Source organism: Geospiza fortis, unplaced genomic scaffold (assembly GCF_000277835.1).
Source record: "Geospiza fortis unplaced genomic scaffold, GeoFor_1.0 scaffold396, whole genome shotgun sequence".
Lineage (NCBI taxonomy): Eukaryota > Metazoa > Chordata > Aves > Passeriformes > Thraupidae > Geospiza > Geospiza fortis.
Genome location: NW_005054345.1, coordinates 3,912,802 through 3,933,049, shown reverse-complemented (window position 1 = coordinate 3,933,049; position 20,248 = coordinate 3,912,802). Strand labels below are relative to the sequence as shown.

At 41.7% G+C, this 20,248-nt stretch overlaps 1 protein-coding gene across 1 annotated transcript in view; it reads right to left on the bottom strand.

Annotated features, from left to right (window-relative positions):
* FGGY (FGGY carbohydrate kinase domain containing) overlaps nucleotides 1-20,248 on the bottom strand; it is a 113,918-nt gene that overhangs the window by 10,931 nt on the left and 82,739 nt on the right. The window contains exons 9-10 of the mRNA XM_031058592.1: nucleotides 18,772-18,892; nucleotides 16,133-16,227 (exon numbers count right to left, since the gene is read on the bottom strand). Of these exons, the coding sequence (XP_030914452.1) occupies nucleotides 16,133-16,227; nucleotides 18,772-18,892 (216 nt within the window). The remainder of the gene's footprint in view (nucleotides 1-16,132; nucleotides 16,228-18,771; nucleotides 18,893-20,248) is intronic.

Below are 20,248 nucleotides of genomic sequence, written 5' to 3'. Positions count from 1 at the left end.
TCTGTGTACTGCAGTAACATTTATTGCACAGAAAACCTGTAGGCACCAAACTGAACAAATTCATTTGGAATAAACTATTCTTACTGGCAAATGTCAGGTTACCCTCATCACCACTCTGGCTGATGTTTCTCTATACAAAACCAAACCCAAGAACTATTTATTCACACCTGTCCCAGAGCCAGAAAGAGCCTTTGGTTACAGTAATATTCAATAACCTCTGTTACTGAGCAAATCCAAACCTGTCACCCAGCACTGCCAGCAGGAGTTTTAAAGGTATCTCAGGCATCTTTTCCCTTAGCAGATGTCCTAATAAAGCATTTGTATTCACTTGGCAAATAGAAAAGAGCACATTTTATAATTGCCCATGCCCAAAACAAAGGCTGGTTCTGTCTGCAAGCATCCCAGTTGGAATTAGAAGTGCATTTGCTGGGGGAATGAGGCACCAGTGGCACCAGAGCTGGGCTGGGCACAGCCTGAGATCCACCACAGCGCCATCCTGAAAGCTGAGATCCCACAGAGAAGAGCACCCAGGACGGTCTCCACCTTCCCAAGTTTTGGCCAGGTGGGAAGCCTGGGGAGCTGATTTATAAGCTCTCCATTTTATCTCCAAGAAAAGCCAACAACACCAAATCCTTCCAGAGGGATGTTCTCACAACACCCAGCCACCATTCCAACTTTTACTTCTCATCCTATTTTCCCAGCTTTTTAAGAAACCCCCAGTGAGCTGCACACTGTGGCTCCTGCTTCCAAGCAAGCCTTGCCCCGTCAGCCACTTCAGTGAGAAATTCCTAACCCACTGTTCCTCAAGTGCTTATGGGGGAAAGCCCCAGCACACTTTCCATGACTGTAATCACTGGATTCATTGGTCCTGAATTTTAAGCCTCACAGGCCCTGAGATCAGCTCAGCTGGTCAGAACATGGTGCTGATAACGCCAAGGGTGTGAATTTGATTCCCATTTGGGGGCCCTTCATTTAAGAGATGGACTTGATCATCCCTGTGGGTCCATCCAACTCAGAATATTCTGTTTTCCTGTGAAGCACCTCAGATCTTCATATATTCCATGGAAATCACTAACACCATGAGATTAATACCAAACACTGAGGAGGCAAATCTGGCCAATGGACGACACAACTGAAGAAAAACCACTTTGTGCTTCACCATTCAGCTGATCCTAAGAACTGAGCCAATTCCGGCTGTTGAAGATCTGTCCTTTTATTTAAAGACAGCAAGCTGGGAAAGGAGATGAATAGCAGAGGCCCAAATGGTTCATGGAGCTTTTCCCTTGTAGGTCACTGAGCAGAACCTCAGTGAGTGTTGGGAGCTATGGTGGGCTGCCAGCTTTTTATCATGTCCTCTGCAAAGGGGATTTACTGGTTTCAAATTAATTTCTATTGTATGCAGCTTTCCCAACATGAAATGCTCCATGGTACAGCTCAGCCACTGATTGATAACCCTTTGCAAATCCCCACAGGAGAAACTGCTGCCACCACCTGAATGGTTCCTTTTAAAATCACACTTGGAGAAGTGTCCTGACTGTGAACTGGAGGAGCTCAAAGAGCCTTCCCCAGCCGTGGGTGGGGGCACAGCCCTGCAAGGAGGGTGGCAGTGCAGCTGCACATTTTGCTCCAGACTGGAGCAGAAGTGGGGAGAGCAGAGCCCAGCCCTGTCCTTTGCTCCCCAAGGTGGCTGCTCCAGGAGGGAGGTGAGTGTGTGCTGGCAGCACCACAGGCCTGTTCTCTGCAGAAAGTAGGTTCTGAAAGGAAACAAAACAAACCAAAACAGAAGAAGCAAAAATGAACAACTCTATCATTATCTGATGTGCTGAGATCTCGGCAGAGATCAGCTCAAAGATCCATATTGTTTACAGCAGCTGATGAGTCTCACAAGTGCTGAAGCTGTGCTCTCGCTTAAAGTGCTAACATATTTACAGTTTTCAGTCTTGTCCTTAGCACTTATCTGTCATTTCAAGATGAATGCTCCTTTTGTACAGCCTAATCACTTGCACGAACACTCCACCAGCTCAAAACCCCAGATTTGTTTCGCTTTTCCATTAGCAGCAATTCTGTACTTTGGAAATTGCTTCATGCAGCAAATCTGAAAAAAACCCCAACTAGTTTTTGTTCAAAGGTATTTCTTTGGCTGTGACAAGTCTAGAAGGGAGGGAAAGATATTAAATTACTTTTATCTGATGCAAGTCTGAATTTTACTGCACACCTTTCTAAACACACTTGTCCATTGTTCTGCTCTGGCTTGGTTATTGACATTGGAGTAATTAGAGAAGATCTATATAACATCAGACAGGATCAGCAACATATCTAACTAAACCCTTGATAAGAAGCCATTTTTCATGCTCAACAATCTTTTCTCTATTCATAATATTTCAAACATTTCGTAGGATCCCATCCTGCCCCCTCCTCTCCCAACAAACAGTAGGAGCATGTGCAATTAAAAGCTGTCAGTCATTCTGGTTTTACAGGAATAAAGGAATGTGGGCCATTCTACAACTCAGTAACTTAATTTAAAAAAATGCAACCCAGGCATGCAAGAAAAAGGATACAGTTCTAAGGAGGAGGTCTTACCCTGCTGGATGTTTTACATTACTCTCATTGGGTTACTGGCCTGTCACAAATCAGTTTCAGATGCACCTCAGAAAATGCTCAGCAACGCAAGATGCATCTGTTGTTTCTGCTAATCCTGGTCTCACTGCAGTCAAAAAAGGGCAACATCTGATTTTCAGAAGTCTCCAGAAATGTCTACAACTGCAGTTTAGAAGGGTTCATCCCCGAGCAAGAAGAGCACCTCAGTTAAGTGTTGGGCACAGCGTTAGATACCTAAAGCTCCAGGCTGGGAATGAAAATGCTGATCTGGAATTAGCCTTTGCTGTTCCTAAGAAATTGCCAATCCAAACCCTGAGTGAATTTGTGCTTTAAAGGATGTGGTCTCCCATGCCTTCCCAAATATCCTCTAAAAACAAGAATTCTGCAAATAAAGTACATTTTTGTGCAGAAGTACAACACAATCTTTAAATGTTCTGAATGCTGTAAATACTAAAACTTGATACAAACATCAGAGTTGTAACCATGCCACAGTATATAAACCATCTTCCACATTATACACATAGCAATGTGAATTAACACAATAGCAAACTGCAGTTCTAAAGTAAAATTCTGAAGTCAAAAGATGATCCAATTATGTGTAAATCTGTTGTCAATCTACAGCCTCTCCATTCTGACTTATTTTAACCCACCAGAGCAACACCTTTAGCATCACCATAGATTTTCTTTGCACTTTTTGTTCTATCACTTTAATACAACAACCCAAACTGTGAGGTATCTAAACATCACTAAATCTGCTTCAAACTTAGGAGGAAGAAGAAAAAAGTTACACAACTTGGCCAAAGTCACAGACAAAATCAGTGGCTAAGGTGGGAATAAAGTCTGTGTACTCTGCCTCTCAAGTTAGGTTACACAGATTGTTTTCTCATTGCAAAATTCTGCTTTTATTTATACTCAGAAGAACTTGGTGCCGCAGTAGTTTGTGACAATTTGAACTAGCACAGAGTGCCTCCCATTACCAGGCTGTTAATAACAACTACTTTGGCAAACACTGAATTTTTCCTGTGTCCTTAGGAAACACTACACCACATTTTAACAGGGTATTTGTTTGATCTGGAAGGCCAGGCAACTCACTCCTTATCTCCAGGACATGAAACAAGCCTGGGATTTGAGATGTCCAACAGTTCTGGACATCCATATCTGTTCATACTTAAGGAATTACAATAGGAGCAGGGATGCTGATAAACCAAGAAAAGCCCTTTTTCCTTAACCCTTCCTGGTAATGCTGCAGAAAACTCCACCATGGTTTGAACGGGAGCAAAAACCTCTCCAGCCCTAAACCCTACTCCTGTGTTGCATCTATCCATGGGAGAGTTTCCAGCTTTCTGGAGGACAATTCAAATAATGGCAAACACCATCATTTGGAGACATTTAGACAGTTACAAAACATATTTTAAAAGGGTGCAGGGTAGAAAGATTGGGCAGGGAAGCAGGAAGGCAGCGGAATGACACTGGTGTGAGAGATGCTGTGTAATTAGCCACTAGAGGGAACAAGAGTCATGCTCTTAATTAAGGTGCAGCCTCCTTTAGCAGGGGGGCCTGAGGGTTATCCTTGTCCAGGGAAGCTGGATGGGAAGGGGTTGAAGCCTTTCCCTGTAAACTTTGGAGTAGGACAAAGCTTTCCTGCCCTTTGTGTTTCATTCTCCCCTTTCAGATCTCTATAGGCCTCGGCATAAGCAGGGAACAAGACTTGAAGAATTTATACACCTTTCACATCTCCTACCTGCAATTAACTATTTTTTGCACCTGGTAAAAATGTTTAAACAAAAACCTGGGATCAGAAGATACGAGACAAAGGAGAGAATGAAAAAATAAGAAAAATGGCAAAAGAGACAAAGCTGTATTTTGCAGACAGGGTACACTTTGGTGTTGGCTCTTTTGAAGGAGAAGGGAAGAAAAATCACATTCACGTCATTGCAAATGGTGTGAAAAATGTGGAGTGATGCTCTGCTGACATCAATAGCCTGAGACTGTGGTTGGGAGGGAAGGGAAGGACCTGCACCCCTCTTGCCTGCTGACCTGACTGGAGCTGCATGAGAAAAATGAATGAGGTGAAAAGCAAAAGTCTCTCTTTTCCTCTGCTGAAGGACACAGACCTATTCAACAGCACAGCAAGGACTGAATCACAGACAAACAATCTTTTTATTACCATAAAAATGACAAATAAGTAACAGTTACAGCCTGTAAACACAAGACTCAAATTAAATAGAGTTCTAAGTGGTACAGTGTAAGTGGAAGCAGGATCCCACTCCTACTAAAGCCGGCTCAGCCTAAAGAGTATCAGATGTTACCCGGGCCTTAGAAGGCCTGGGACATAAACTATGTGTGTAAGAGAAAAAGAAGTCAAATGACTCATGACAGAGTTTGTTTTAATATAAATGACTTCTTCTGGCTCTCTGCTTTTAAAGCCTTGCCATCTTCAGATCCTGAGCAGCTAACCTGGGCAGCTGGCTCCCTCAGCCCTGTCCTTCAGTTTGTGTATAAAATGCTGGCACTTACAAACTCCTATTCCTCTGGCTGAGGAAGGACAGTTTATTTTAGCACTGTGATCAGTGCCATCACAAATCTCCCCCCTTCCAGTCCAAGAGCACTGGCACAGCCCAGTCAGTGCTCATATGCTGTGCCCAGAAAACAGAGGGGATTGCCACAAGGCTTTGCTGAAGTCCTGAAAGCCTTGAGAGGGGTCCTGAGGTGAGGGATCAGCAGTGACTGAGCCACAAACCATCCCTGACTCTTTGCTTTTCATTATGTGAGGACAGGGGTAAGGGAATCAGATGTGGAAAGAGTTGGGAGGAAAGAGGAAAGGAGAAGAGAGGAGAAGAGAGAAGACCAAGAGGTGTGAAAAGAAAAAGTGAAAATTACTAAACAAAAGAGAGGCACAAACCAGAGGCAAAAGTACAAGATGAAAGAATAAACAACATCAGAGTGGGAGCAGAGAGAAGGAGATGGTGGCTACTGGGGATTTAGTGCTGAAAGAGAAAAGTCCCATTCCTATCTTTATTCTCTTTCCATGCCTGATTCTCCCCTGGGATGAGTGGAAGGTCCATGTCCAGAAAGCCACACATTTGGCATTTTGTGTCTTATGGCAAATGTGCTGAATATCTACAGGGGCAAAGTTACACAAAGCAAATAAAAAAGAAGTGAATCTTGCATAGTCTCTCTTTCATGCAATGCAAGAATCATCCCTTAGATGGGACTATTGCAAAATTAAATGACCTTGCAACCACAACCAGTAAATAATGAGTAATGTGCTTGTATGCTCAAAGCTTTTATGCCAACCAGTCCAGGAACGTGAGGAGAGCTCATCACAAAAAGGCCCCATTTATCAGAAGGGCTTCACACAGCTTAGCATCTTTAGGGCCATTACTCACCTCCCACACCTCAGCTAAGTGCCAGCTCCCAACCTAGAGCCTAACACACATCCCATTTATCTCCTGGAAGATACATGAGCTGCTTCCCTCAGTCTGGTCTAAAGATACAGCATCCAATACCTAAACTATTTAAAGTTAACAGAAATGGGTGATTTCACAACAACATATAGAAAACCACCAGTCTGGGAAAGTTAGGCAGAAATTAAGTCTTAGCAGACATTTTGAAAGCAAAAGGAGTCTGCAGGCTACAAGGCTCAGCAGTATTTTGCTGAGTACATCCAAGGTGTTTGTGCTACAGGGCTGGGCAATGAAGGCACCTTTCAAAGGTGATGTGTTATCATCATCCACCCCATAGTTTTGGGAAGGAGAGGTTGGGATGGACGATGGTACAGCCCTCCCACATATGCCTGTCATGCAGAGACTTTTCAAAGGAAAAACTATTGATTAGAAGTTGGTTTCTTTTCCAGAGAGTTCTCCCTCAAGGGGGTCCCCTGTGCTTCCCAAACTTCCAAAGAAGTGACATGGTCAGATCTAACCATCTCTCATTAGTGAGGAGTCCATTGCCACAACACTTTTCTCTGTTCCTTGGCTCCCCCCAGAGCTCCCACACCCACACTCCTCCCTAAAACCTCTACCTGGCAAAGGACTCTGGAAGCTGCGTGGCAAACAGCAGCTGACAGCAGGTGCTCCCACAAACAGACCCTGCATGGGTCAGGAGGTATTTCTGTACTGAGGGTTAGTGATGCTCAGAGGAATGCAGCTCCCAGGAATGCTACACATTGAGAACATGCCCCATAAATCATTCCTAAGACAACAACCCAACTCGCTTTTGCTGTGCACTTATAAGGCACAGCAAGAAATGGGCACAGCAGCTCTCCCTGTTTGTGCTCCCCCAATGTTTTTCAAGCCTCATCTGGAGAAATATCTTTGTGCAAAAATCTGCAAGTCAGGCTTTTCCATGCCCGCTTGGTGGTCAGCCTTTCTGCCTTTATTTCCCTCAAGAGTGACAATTATGGTCTTGCTACTCATTACGTGGACACGTGTCCCAGTAAAAACAAAACAGAGCCACAAAGGAATTTTATATGGATTCTCTATATCCCACTGTCCAACTTCAAACTGTGCCACAGAAATTTTAAGCACAGGACATGTAAAAAGTTGTATCAAAACAAGAAGGAAAGGGTTGGGAATGGTTGTTATATGTCTTAATCTAAGAAACCAAGGAAACAAGAACACATGATTGAACAAAGAAAAGAGAATGCGAATTGGATTCCAATTCTGAGGAAAGACAACACCTTAAAAAAGCAGCTGCCTTCTAATAGGTGTTATGGGATCTCTCCTTCACCATTTCAGATCCGTGATTATATGAAAGGGAATAAAGAAAAATGTGTTTACTGTTAATCACAATAAAATGCATTGGACACTCTGAGATAGTAAACAGTCTTGTTAAACTATACAGAGAGAGAAAATGTTAAGAAACAAACCCCTCTAGAAACCTTAGGAGCAAGGATAACAGCATATGTAAAACATAAAACTTTTTCAAGTATAGGGCAGCAAAAGTATGTCCTAGTGGTCTGAACTAGTGGCACCAAATCCCACAATTAAGTGATCATAATGTCCTTCACAAACTTCAGAGTGAAAGACATTCAAGCATTTCAGACAGTGCTGTGACTCCACATGCTCGTGCTTGGCCACGGAACAGTCTGATCCCTGTGCTGACATAGCAAGAGTGCAAATCCCAGATGGAAAATTAATCTCACAATGTAGCCAGATTGAGTTTCCAATTCTCCAGTGCCTAACTTGAAGGTTGTTCTGCTCAGCTACTGAAGAGGTGAGGGCACAGAGACTTTAACTTGTCTGACATCCCAAACATCATTTAAGCAAGACACGCTCTGAAAAGGACCTTCTTGGCTACTGACAGTTACAAAAGATCCATGGTACCCTCTTTTGTCCTCATCCTTCCTATAAAATATTGCTATCACACTTTTCCTTGCTTAAATGGCCTGGACAGAAGGGGAGACCAAGGTCCAAATGACTTCAGCTGTGTCTCTGAGCACATGGATAAAATCGGTCCCTAAAATAGAAAGGGGAAGGATCACAGTACGCTTTTAAGAAAGTATCTGTCTGCTACAAAGACACATTTATGGTTTCCTCATATTTATGGTTTTCCTCAAGAAAAGACAGGGTCAGCAAGCTGAAAAAACTGTAAGGTTGCGATATTATTAAACTTCTACAAGCTGATCTTAATCTTATTCTTCTTGAAAAAAAAATCAACTAATTGTACATCTCCTTTCACAAAGTCCACTGTGGTCATTTCATGGTTTGTTACAAAAATATGCAGCAGCAGAAGCTGCACTATTCCAGGCAGCATTTTTTCTCCTGCTTGCCAGGTCCTGGGCTTACTGACAGATGAGAAAAACACCATTGGTTTAAAAAGAGTCTCAACTTGTGCAGATTAACAAAACACTACATCTTATTCTTTGCCAGCATCAGCTGATGTGAGCTTTCAGCTTTTTTAAAGACATGACAATGTAAGTGTTAATCCTACAGACAGAGAAGGTTATATTCACATACATGTGGTTGTTTCTAACACAGTAATTCAGGGTGTGAAAGAACCAGAACTTGAGAGAAGTCAGTGGAGCTGTGCCACTGTGCAAAGCCAGCTACACTTTCAGCATAAAGACAGGTTAAATAGATTTCTTTTGTCATGCTTCCCTCCAAGAGGTCTTCATTACCTTTTCAGACCATCCTCATAAATGTGAAAAATAGGTAATAAAATCTTTATCACCACTCTCAGCCAGAATTAATAAACAGGGAAGTCACATTGATATCCTGACACATGGTGCCCCATCTCCTTCCACCACTGCCCAAATGAAAGGCCATGGTTTATTTCATTAGTGTGGTATTTCATGCTTGTTTCTGCTTTCAGAGCAGCAACAAGGCCACATCCCTAAGTACTGGACTGCTGAGGTTGCTGCCTCCAGTGTTAGAAGAGCTGTGCCAAACACTCAGCTCCTGTAAATGGGCAGTTCTGTTATAGCAGATATATCACACGGACTCACTGCAGCTGCCTTTCCCTGTCATTAAAGAGTTACTGAGAAATTCCAAATCTGAACATTTGTGTACTGCCTGACATTTGAAATGCAGCACGCTGAGCTTCCACAAAAAGGACAGCACTTAACAAAAGACATAGCCTTTGTGTCCCATTACCTGTAGCATCCACAGCTTGTTCCTGAAGGAGCAATAACACAAACCAACTGCAAGAGCTCTAATCACCTTTATCATCTCAAGATGTGTCATCTCCCAGTGCACTGTGTCAGATTCCTCTTTGGGCTCTGATCCAGTAAAGCACTTCAGCACATGGGCAGTCCTGCCTGTCTCCAGCTGAGCTTCTTGCCTACTTGAAAGTCAGATGATGCCCCCCAGTGCTTGACTGGACTGGGGTACTGGAGTAAACTGGTGTCACTCCTCTGCAATCCTGGATCAACGCTGATTTGCATTAACTGGGAATGCTGCATCAGGATTGTGGACTAAGATCATCTGTCACTGCAGCAGCTATGTGACCTGCTATGACAAACTTTGACATTTACTTAGACAAGTTTTTACCTGTAATAATTTCAAGTGATATAAACCAACCACAAATCATCTGCTGTGACAATGAACTAAACACTACTGCACAGCATGTACTGATCTGATAATACATCAAATGTATGACAACATATAGCACTAGACATTGCACTCCCCCAAGAACATTTCACAGCAGCAGAATTATTTCTCTCCACTCCAGTATAAAAGGCAGCCAGCAGGATGATATCAAATGATGGCAGCTCTGCTTCTCATAAAAGGACCTTGGGGACTGCAAGGAGATTTGTGTATCTGCACTTCAGCAGCACAGCAATGTGGAAATGTTAAAGTTAGTAAAGCAAACAGACCTCAAATGAGAAGGGCAACAGATGTCAACCAGTATCACATGTCAGTAAACAGCAACAAGGCAGAGGGTACTTTTCTAAGCACTTTTGTGAAAGCATCGTGCGAGCAGCTACAGCCACATCTCAGCTGTGTGATCTCTACATGGTGGTGTTTGTGTGTGTGATTTAACTCCCACCAAGAGAGGAACTCCAGCCACATGGAAATGCTGTCCACTGGAGTCAGCTGAAAGAAAGTAGAAAGGTTTCTACATACTTGTTGTGGCTTGGAAAGTGAAAAAAGTCACACTCTCAAACTGATTAAAAGCTCATTCTGTGCTTGGCAGAGACAAACCAGCATTTATATTCCTCAGCTTTAATACAGAAGGATCATCCTTAGGGCAAAAGAGTAGTAGTGATTCATCTGCTTTTTACCCTCACTGCAAAGACTTCTGACAGTAAGGCCAAAATATGCTAACTAAAAAGGCACTCTTTGTACCATAAACACCAGGCCACAAGGAACTGGACAGTGGCCATTAAATCACTGCCTTTTCATTTCTCTCTCTCATCTATATTTCTCTCAAGATTTCTGGTAAGGAGGCAGCTGACTCTATACAAAAGCCAGAGGCATTGCCAGTATCTTGGTGGTTTCATGCATGCCATATTGAATCTAACTTTATAACACAGGGGAAAAGAAACCACTCTCAGCTAGGGAAAGCCATATTTCAGTGTCAAAACACCAAGGAAAGAGGTAAAGGGATGGAGTTCTACTGCCAAGTTGCTGCCCTGAGCCCAGTCTTGGTTAGATGTAAATATTCTCCAAGGCATTGAACATTTTACATAAAATAGTTTGGTTCTCAAAGTCTCTTAGAGAACCAACCAATGCCTACCTAAGAGAGCAGGAGCTTTTTACTTTGTGCCCGAGGATGGTCTCCACTAAACCTTGGGCTCAAACTCTACATGAGCAGATTTGGAGTTCTTGAAGAAAAGGAAGGCAAGGTCACAGCACCTTAACACATTCCTTGTGTACATCATGGTGCCTAAGAAAAACCATCTCCTTCCTCTGCCTTTCCAAAATCCTCTGATTAAGGGAATGCGAGAAAAAAACCAACATGGCAGAAAGGCCTTTGCTAAAAGGTGCATTAATTAGGTAAGGCAAGCCAAAGAAATGATTAATTTGCTGTCCTCCTTCAATATTATGTTTACACAAGTTGATTATAGCACTTAATTACTAATTCACCCTGCTCAAAAACAAGAGTGTTTTAAATTTTTAATGAGATGAGGGAAGGCAGCATTCCTGAACTCAACAGGGAGAAGTAATTTTATTTCCTCTTTTGATTTCCCAAGTTATTACCATTTCTAAGGAAAAACTTATCCCTTCCCTGATCTTCCACTCAGTCCCTGCTTTTGAAAATATGGAAATCACGGGACGCTTGCATGAATTTCAATCCATGGCCTGACAGGTGATGCTTTGGAAGAGGAATAGAGGATCAGATCATCAACTGCAGCGTGTCCACTGAAATAAATGGAACAAAATTACACCAGAAACAGCCTGATCCAGAAATGGAAATGGCCTAACCCCCTCCAGTTCTGTCAGCACAAAAGTTGAATATGTCCCAGTACTATTTATGGGAGCTCTTATGAAAATGTTGTCTCTTCCCCATTGCCAGTTGGTCCATTACCAAGGTTGTAGACTAATTGTACTCAGGAACTTCTTTACATTCATGACTGTCTGTAACACTTTAATTGTTACAAGGCAAACACTCTGTGTGTCCTATGTTCTTCCTGGCTGATCTTTATAAAACTTCTGCTATCTGTGGGGCTTGTTATTTGATTTTTCCCTCTGTGTTCTACCACCCAACGTCATCCTGAGCTAACTGACAGGAGATGTCCATCAAATGAAGCAAAACCCAGCAGTGCAAACAAAACTCTTCCAGGCTCTGTGGGTACAGAGTTGTGAGTGAATTATTTCCTGCACCACCTTAAGTTCAACTCCCACCATAGAGTCCACAGACTCTGAGCCAGGGGACCACGAGCCCCAAGGCTCCTGGGGCTGCTTCCAGGGCTGCAGGCTGGACCCAGGGCATTCTTCACCTGCTCAGCTGCTAAACAATTCAGCTAATCCACATGAGATAATTACCTAACACCTCTTCCTATAGAATCCAGCTCATTTTCATGCACCTATGACCTGCTTTATAGAAACAATGAAAAAAAGAGCTTTTCCCTATCTTTTTGCAGGCTATACCATCAACTTGCTTAACAACCAAAACCAACAAAGGAAAGGCTAAATCTCCTTTAAAAGTTAATTTCAGACATGAAAAATCTTGTAGTCACTTAGATTCTAAATGCTAGTTCAGCGTTTCACACCAAAAATATTCACAGAAAGCTGATTATAGAGTTACCAAGAAAATGCACTCTAGAAAATCAGAGTTTCTTCTCTCCCATGCTGGCCAGTAACAATGCCCCATGTGAATGCAGCATATCCAAAATAAATCTGGTAATCTGGTTCCATACAGGTAATTTTATTAATTGCTTTAATACGCAATTAAGGAATAGTCAGTGAGCTGCAGGGTTTTATAAGGCAATAATCCTGTTCCCTGGTGTACAGCTCTGTCCCAAAGAGTGGGCTATCAAAAAAAAAAAAATTAGCTGGATGACTGCCAAATCAAACAGCACCTTCTTCCCATTTTCAATTACATACGAGTGAGGCAGAGTAACGAGGATATACTGGAAACTTTGACATTTATTTATTGAACATTTTACTGAGAAGGAATTGCTGGCTGGCTAAACCGGAAACTATATTTTTACTATAGAAACAATCCCATAGAAAAGCAGGATCCTGTTGCTCAGCATGAAAGGAATGGCTAGAACCAATAAATTGACCCACCTAAGCCAGCAGTGTTAAAGTTATTTCATTTGATAGAGCATGTATTTCAAAAATCCAACTCCCAAAAATACAGTCTATTTCACAAATCTTTATGCCACGCTGTTTTACACAGCACTGTCTGCTGGGGCCCAGCCAGGCTGGGTTAGAGCTCCCACAAAACCACTCAAGAGAAAAAGAGTGCAGCATCTGTAGGGGCAAATGAAAAGACAAACCAAGATGAAATTCAGAGGACTTTCTCTCCTTTCTGGAGTTTCTAGAGACTAAATAATCCAGAGATGAAATAGGGAAGAACTCACCACACTGTGTGGTTTTTTTTTTTTCTTTTTGGATAGACCAATTGTTTTACCACAGAGGAGAAAAATGCAGGGAGAGTAAATGAAGAGGAAAATAGGGAAGTCAACATTCTTTGAAGCAACAACATATGGTGACCAGGCCTGAGAGATGGAGGTTATAAATCTTCCCTTGATAGAATTACCTAAAGATGAAATTGCAGCTTCAAGGGGCTTGAACTTTTCAGTCCACACTAGGAGCTTGCAAATTAACCTGTTTGGTCACAGCTTTTGCATTAACCTTCATTTCCAAGGCTTCTCTGTAAAGGCTGAGTATATTGAGAATTTTGGCGTTAATACAGATGTTGTCATAGAAAGCACAAAAAACTTTGCACAAATCACTTGAAATATGAAGAAAAATATGTGAAAATGAAGAATTAGAACAAAATGCTGAATTGTTCAAAGAGCTGCAGTATGGGAAGGGAGAAGAGACAGGAGGCATGTTGCTGCATGTTCCTCTGTGAGAATAAACTTATTTAGGGACACCAAAGGATAAAGGAAAAGCTCTTTAGTGTTCCAGCCACCATGACCCACTGCTCAAAACAGGTCAGGGAGAGGCTCCTGCTGTCCCACGTGGGGTGGGTGCATCAACAGCCATGTGTGGTGACTGCCTGTATGTCCTTGGAAAAACCATCCTCTGAAGCAGCTGCTTCCCCATCTGCAAATCCCAGAGATGGGGCACCACAGGACCAAGCACCAGGGCTGTGCAGGAGGATGAGAGTTCAGCAACCAGCACAGACACAGAGCTACCCCAGGAAATACCACCCAATTCCAACACATTTCTGACCTGTGCAGGTAAATAAAGCCTAACTCTGACTACTCCATAAGGTCACCACAGAGTTGGCTCTTCCCTAGGTGACCCACCTTGTCTTTCCTCTGCTGAAAAGGATGTCCTGGGGGATTTTGAGGACCTTGCCTTTGTGTCCAGATTCTGAGTGAGATAGCTGCTCTGACCTGGCTGCCCCATGCCCCAAATACCTACAGGATGCACATTCCATCAAATTCAGCATCCCTGGTGGGCAGCAGCCAGAGCTCTTGTCAGCAGAGCATGGTAGAGATGGGCTAAGATTAACAGAAGTGACTTAGAGGTATCCAGATTTGGGTGCTACTTCCAAGCTGTCCTAAAACTGCTTGAGTTTTAGAAAGTGGAGAACAGCCAACCCATAAAAACCAGGGAGCTTTTAAATGTTTTGATTCTGACATTGAGTGGAAATGTCCAAAAATTGTTCTGAGAAATGCGACCAGTGACTGGGAAAAATACAGTAAAAAATCCTTTTCAAAAAACCATAGACATAAGGAGAGAGGTTATTGTAAAAAACCCACAGCTCCCTCCTTTACTATTACACTGAGCAAACAAAGAGCTTTGGAAAGCACAGTAATTAAGCACAAACCATCTATTAGAGGAGAGGTAATAACCTGTATTTGCAAAATCTACAAAGATGCTGAATGTTTGCAGCACCTCTAAGAAAGAGTTGTTTTGGAAAATGTGTTACAAAAACAAATGTCAGTGAGGTTACTGAACTGCACTGGTAGATACACATTTGCACTTCCCTGACCCCTAAAATAAATGTATTCAATTTCTCCTTTGTGATCCCATTTAAAAGCTAAATGCTTTTAAAAATATTCATATCTCTGACATTACTGGATATTCTTCTGAAATATTTTTATACATAAGGGCAGGGTTAAAAACTAAAGGTAAGTGGATACACAAAAATTGTATAAAACACAACATAGAAAACTTCACAGCATTAGCTTTTTCCAATGCTGATAAAAACAGACTTAATAAAATCAGTTTTAAGATGTTCAGTTATTGTACAGTAGTGAAAAACGTCCTAGGCTTGGAATGAAATGTGTGTTTAGAGGCAGAAGACTAAGGGAAGAGTAAGAATTGGAAATGAAGTTCCTGTCACCAAAAGTTGCTACTGAAATTACATTTATCAAAATGAGGCCTCCTTACAAGCGCTAAAATTATTACACACAGATATATATGTTGCACTGTGTATTTGCTGCAATGTGATTCATTTTAATGGAAACATTCTTATGAAAGGAAACTGCTCTTTGTGCTAACCTACACAGCACTGTAGAATATTCCCATCTGGAGAATTGCCAAGCACAGCCCAGCTCCTCAGCTTATGCTGAGCTGTTTATGGATTCCAGTGGAACTGCACCAATTTAACCAGGTCAAGGAGCTGACCTCCCTTTTCACAAAATATCTCCAGATAAGCTTTTGTGCAAAATTTCATCTACAAATATCTGTCCCTGATGTTATAAAGCAAAATGCAACAAATGTATTAGGGACCATCCTGATAAATCATTTTGTCCAACTGCATTTTGCTCTTCAGTGTCCTTGTGCAGCATGAGGAGACGACATGGCTTATGGGATTGCCAGGTGGGAAAACAGGCATGATTTGGGACACTCAGACCCTTCGTTGGGTTTCTGATGCCACTGTTGTTTGTATAAATGCAGCTAAGCCATGCTTTGACTGATCCACTAAAAATAAAAGCCTCATTGCTACTTTTTCAGCTGTTAATGGACTGAAATAACATGAATGAACATGCAGTTCCATCCTCATTATTAACTCTGCATTCACTGGGAGCAGGACAAGAGCTAAGATGTGTTATTTTTTACTGCATAAATAATGCTAGTTGCTTCTTATGTTTAACATTCCTCAATATGAAGGAAGGAAAGTAGGACAAATGTAACTGAGATGAAAGTGTGACCTTCCTGCAGGATCAGAGCCTTGCCAAATTCCCTGTATTGTCTGTAAAATTACATGGGCTAACTTCATATACAGCAGCTTCTGTGCATGTCCCCACACATGTCCAAAGGCAAATGAATCCTCAACACACCTAAATAATATCTGGAGTTAAACAGAGGGTGGAGAGAAGGCGATGCTGGATCTTGTCTGGCTGTAGAGAAGGGACAAAATTTTCCACTTGGATTTAGGCGTGTGCGTGGTGGCAGAATCAAGGTGTAAGACACATTAAAACTGAACAGAAAATGACATAAAATCAGGTGCTGCATACCTGGATAGATGCAAAATCCCCAGAAGCACAAGCTCCAAGAATAGCAGCACCCACCAAAACAGACTCCACTTCTTTGGACAGCACAACAGGTTTGCCTGCAGAGGGAAGAGCCAGGCCTCTGTTAGAGAACACAGCAGCACCAGCAGCTCCACAAATAATTAAAACAAAAAAAGACAAACAAAAAAGGAATCAAAAACCATTATTCAAAACCCCATTCAGAGCTACATTCTGCTTTAGGTTAATGTAAATCTCTCTGCTCTGTGGTTCCAGGCTCCAAGGAAAGTGCAGCATTTAAATAAAATCATTTTAGCAAAATATTAATGCAGAACATAAAGCACACAAAAAACAACCCCCCAGATCTTTGACACTGGCTATTTATCTCATTCAAAGGGCTTGGTATAAACCTGTTACCCACACCCTCCAAACCCACGTGCCTATTAAAAGTTGACCTGGAGGGGAAAACAAGGCGGTCTCCGTTTTGTCTCTTTTGCAACAAACAAAAAAAGACTGTTTGTGTTTGGTTTTGAACATACAGCCAACAAAGCCAGCCTGGTTTTGCTGGAAGACATGAAAATATGAGTAGTAAATTTTCTCAAGCTATGTATGAAATAATAAAAGAAATCTTGTCTTCCAATTTGTGCAAGATACTGGAAAACAAAATTAAAACACTGGAAAAACAAGCAAACAAGATTCTAAGTAGAATAATTCTAAAGTAGAATTAAATATTAGTGTTTCATCACCCATGGGTACTATTGAGAACATACTTTCCCTTGGTTTATGCAGAATTTTCTGAGACCTGTTTCATTAGTGTAAAGAAAAGCAGGAAAGGGCTAAAAAAACAAACAAAAACTAGCCTGCTTTCTTAATTCCCCTGAAAAATCTAAACCAAGAGCATAAATCTAAACACTTTTCTAGCTGCGTTTCAGATGCTTATCCTCACTAAACTGAAAAATTTAATATTCCTGCAGTATTTGGCACATGTCTGCATTTTCAGTACTGAGATAATGTCATTCAGTGAATGATGATGCAAATACAGGGGTGGGAGCAGGGATTCCGGCTCAGAACAGTCTCCACCATATTATACCCCAAAAAACGCTGCTCCTGAGAGCCAGCTGTAAGATTAGAAGGAGCTGAAATTTGGGTGAAGTCCTAAAATCAGCCACAAACAACTTCCATAGAGGAAAAAGGCAAAATGCACACTTTGCAAAATGAGAAATAAAATTATTGCTATAAAAAAGCAAATTCACCTTGCACCAAGCTTTCAGTTAGTCGATGCAACCTGAGAATTCCTGCAGCTCAGCTGAAGCACAGCTCAGGACTGGGGTCAGCTTGGAACAGCAAATCTCAAGCTCAGAGCTCTGTGGCTCTTTGCCAGGCGTCAGTGAGCAATTTTCAGCGTGCTCTAAAATTTACTGCCCATTTCCCGCACGGTCAGAATGAATACGGAATTCTTACCAGGCAAACAAAAAGATCAAGATACTTTTTAAGTGGCCTGTGGAATTATCTATTGGATGTCTGCATGGCTGAGTCATGGGCATTTGTCGCTAACAATAATATATTCAGATTTTTTTCTTTTCAGGAAAGAATGGGGGATTGATCCTGGAATGTTAGTTATTTTATCTGATAGGCTCTAATGAGTTCAACATAACCAAGAGCATTTCAGTCAGATGAACTCTGACATCCCTTGTCAGTCACTGATTTTACAAATGGGGGAGAACTCCAGACTGCAAAAAGGCCTTTTTGTACTGAATTGTACTTGGCCATTAGTTACAGTCAAAGAACTTGTGATTACATTTTAATCAGAATACCTTTTCACAGATCTTTTCTTTTACACATCACCACCCAGCAGCCCAAGTCTACACATAGCTGAAATTCACCTAAAATATGTGAGTTTTTGAAGGAAAGGCATGGACTTAACAACATTTTTCACAAAGCATCACTTAGACTACAATATATTTAGTGAATTTTAAGGTCAACAAGCATTATGTTTTTTGCTTGTCCCTCAGGGTTATAAAGTGTGGTTTGATGTTTGATGTCAGATCTCTGGACCAAACTCCCCAAATTTGGGCCTTAAACATCATTTATGACACCTTAACTGATCTTAATTTGAAATAAACCCAAAACACACATCACTCAATGTTTCTCTGAAGTCCTTTACACTAAATTTTGTTATTTTTTCCACATTTTTTGAAGTGTATTCAACTGACTCGCAGGTGTGCAGAGATGTTCAATACACACAGGTTGAAGGGAGACCAAAAACATCATGGAATGAAACACCATGGAGTTCCTCTTGTAGTCAAACACACGACCAGGGCCTTCCACCCACCAGGAATTCTACAAAACCAAGGGCAACACCTTGCAAGAGGAAAGATCCAGGTGTTGTGCCCTAAACCACATCAGTGACACAGGCATGGAAGCAATTCAGGAAAGAATTGTTCTATAGGATGGATGCAGCTTGAGCAGGAAGCGTCACAAGTCAAATAGGGTGAAGCCAATAGAAGGAACATTTCATTGCAAATTTTTTGGCAATGCAGCAAAATACAGCTCTATATGAAGTCTTTATTTTTCCAAAGACAAAGTACTTAGACACCTAAAAAAAAAGTATTTCCACTCCTTTTCATGCCCTTCCCCAAGCTCACCAGTAATGTCAGCATGCATCTGCACAAAGAGAGGGTTCTTGCTCAGCCCACCACACAGGAACAGCGTGGTGATCTCATGTCCTGCAGCCTGCATTGCCTCCAAAATGTGTCTTGTTCCTAACTTCAAAAAGGGGGGGAAAAACAGAACCAGGTGAGAACAGGAGAGCAGCCAGGAACAGAAACACACCTGCATGGTAAAGGCATCCCCACCAGAACCTTCTCTTTGCACAACAGCATCTGAAAATCCAGCTCAGAAAAAAGGTTTCAATTCTGAAGCCAAATAGCAAAGCAGAATAAAAAGAGAACAGAAAATAAAAAACTGTTTTCTGTCTTTTCAGCAAAAAGGAAAACCTGAAGAATTTTGTATTGGCTTAACTACTTCTCTTGGCCTTTGCCCTGTGCAAAATAAAATGTTCCACTTCATGGCTGGATTAATTGAAACATCTCAAATGCAGGCATATTTTAAACTTTTCATTTACAGTCTCCATTCTGAGAAACTCAAATCAGAATGGCAGAAGCAAATGCTTTGCCATTTTCATAAAAATTTTTTTTTCTTTTTGTTCACTTTGCTTCCCTCCTCACTGAAGTCAGTCTTCTCCCTATTTCCCTCTTGCAAGAATATTTTCCATTTCTTTGACAAACTCTTTGACCAAAAATAATTCCCAGCTCTTTATAATACCTTGGAAGTTAAGTTTGAAGATCATATTTGACAAAATGTCAAATTCAAGGCAAAATGTTGCCCAGGCTGACTCTTGGTAGGCAGATTCCCCACAATCTGGGCAGAGTTTTCATAAACTGTTATTTAGGTTTTCTTTAGACCATGCTGCAGTTCATTAAGAGGGTGGCAGCTGTAACAAACCCCTCTTCGAATAAAAGCTACTGAAAATGGAACTTGCAGGGCTCCACCAGGCTGGAGATGTCCACAGTGAATGCCCAGCACTATTCTGGACAGGCCTTCAAGTGTATTTTGATTTTTAGACAAGCAGTTCAGAGGAACCTGAGCAGCCCCAGCCCCAGCTGACTAAATCCATCGCTTCCCTATTGCCACAGAGGGCTGATCTCCAAATTGCACTGCCACAATTTTAATTATGGAAAAATCAACTGCTCCAAAAGGAGCCTGCCTGCTCAGAACAGGCTGGACAGCCACAATTACACCTCTGATCATGTTCTCATCTGGCCAACTGTTGCATTGCACTTTGCAGTGAATAGTTAAAAGGAGATTCTCTTTCACTGCTTCTGAAATTCAAATTTATTAACAACTTCTCTCACAACATACACACGTCAAAGACCCTGAGAAAGAACATGCTGTGAAAATTATTTTGTGTTTACCTGCCTGGAAAATTGTATTCACACAGCAATTTAAATTAAAGCCAGACCTATTTCACTGTGGGTGGGGGGGAGGGAACTAATTTAATCCTGGGTTGGAGAAAATGCAAATTGAGGGGCTTCAAATGCAAATTTTATATAAAAAGGACAA